General features: G+C 40.6%; 1 protein-coding gene across 1 annotated transcript in view; it reads left to right on the top strand. All coding sequences in view use genetic code 11, as the record gives it.

Moving 5' to 3' along the window:
- The window catches only part of EGR_11025 (hypothetical protein), a gene marked incomplete at both ends in the record, with an annotated part of 1,913 nt that extends 1,710 nt beyond the window's left edge, over nucleotides 1–203 (top strand). Inside the window, one exon of the mRNA XM_024500274.1 lies at nucleotides 57–203. Within this exon, the coding sequence (XP_024345315.1) occupies nucleotides 57–203 (147 nt within the window). The remainder of the gene's footprint in view (nucleotides 1–56) is intronic.
- Nucleotides 204–510: the final 307 nt, after the last annotated feature.

Genomic DNA, 510 nt, shown 5'->3' with positions numbered 1-510 from the left:
TTATAGATTTGCCTAAGACGACAACACTAGCATTTCCTTTATACAATACTTTGCAGTTCTACGATCCCACCCTGATTCGTATACAGTACATCTGGTCTGTATACGTGAACTGGATCGTGGTTGGTGTCTTTCTGGCCTCCGCCTCTGTTTGGTTTGTGCTGAAACGATTCCTCTACGAGGAGACTGCTAAAGCCATGATCTGATTTGACCTGGCCTGGCCTGACCCCTCTTCCATTCTCTCTAACTTTCTCATTTTGTACATTTGTGCATCTCTAATTCCCTGAAAGCCACTTTGCCTTACTTTTTACACTTACTTGTCTAAAAAATCACATCCAAATCTTTACTTTTAGGAAAAAGCCAAGAGGCTTAATAGGCAGCCTTTAAATCTTTTTTTCTCCTGGTATCCGATGCATCTTCAAAGGTTAACCAAACTGAGGTGCAAGATGCGATTTCTACCAAAGCAGATTTTAGACAGTATTTTCACTTTAGATATCCTTTCAGGCACAATGT

The sequence above is a fragment of the Echinococcus granulosus genome (genome assembly GCF_000524195.1).
Source record: "Echinococcus granulosus chromosome Unknown EG_S00333, whole genome shotgun sequence".
NCBI lineage: Eukaryota > Metazoa > Platyhelminthes > Cestoda > Cyclophyllidea > Taeniidae > Echinococcus > Echinococcus granulosus.
This window is presented reverse-complemented; position numbering and strand designations above follow the sequence as displayed.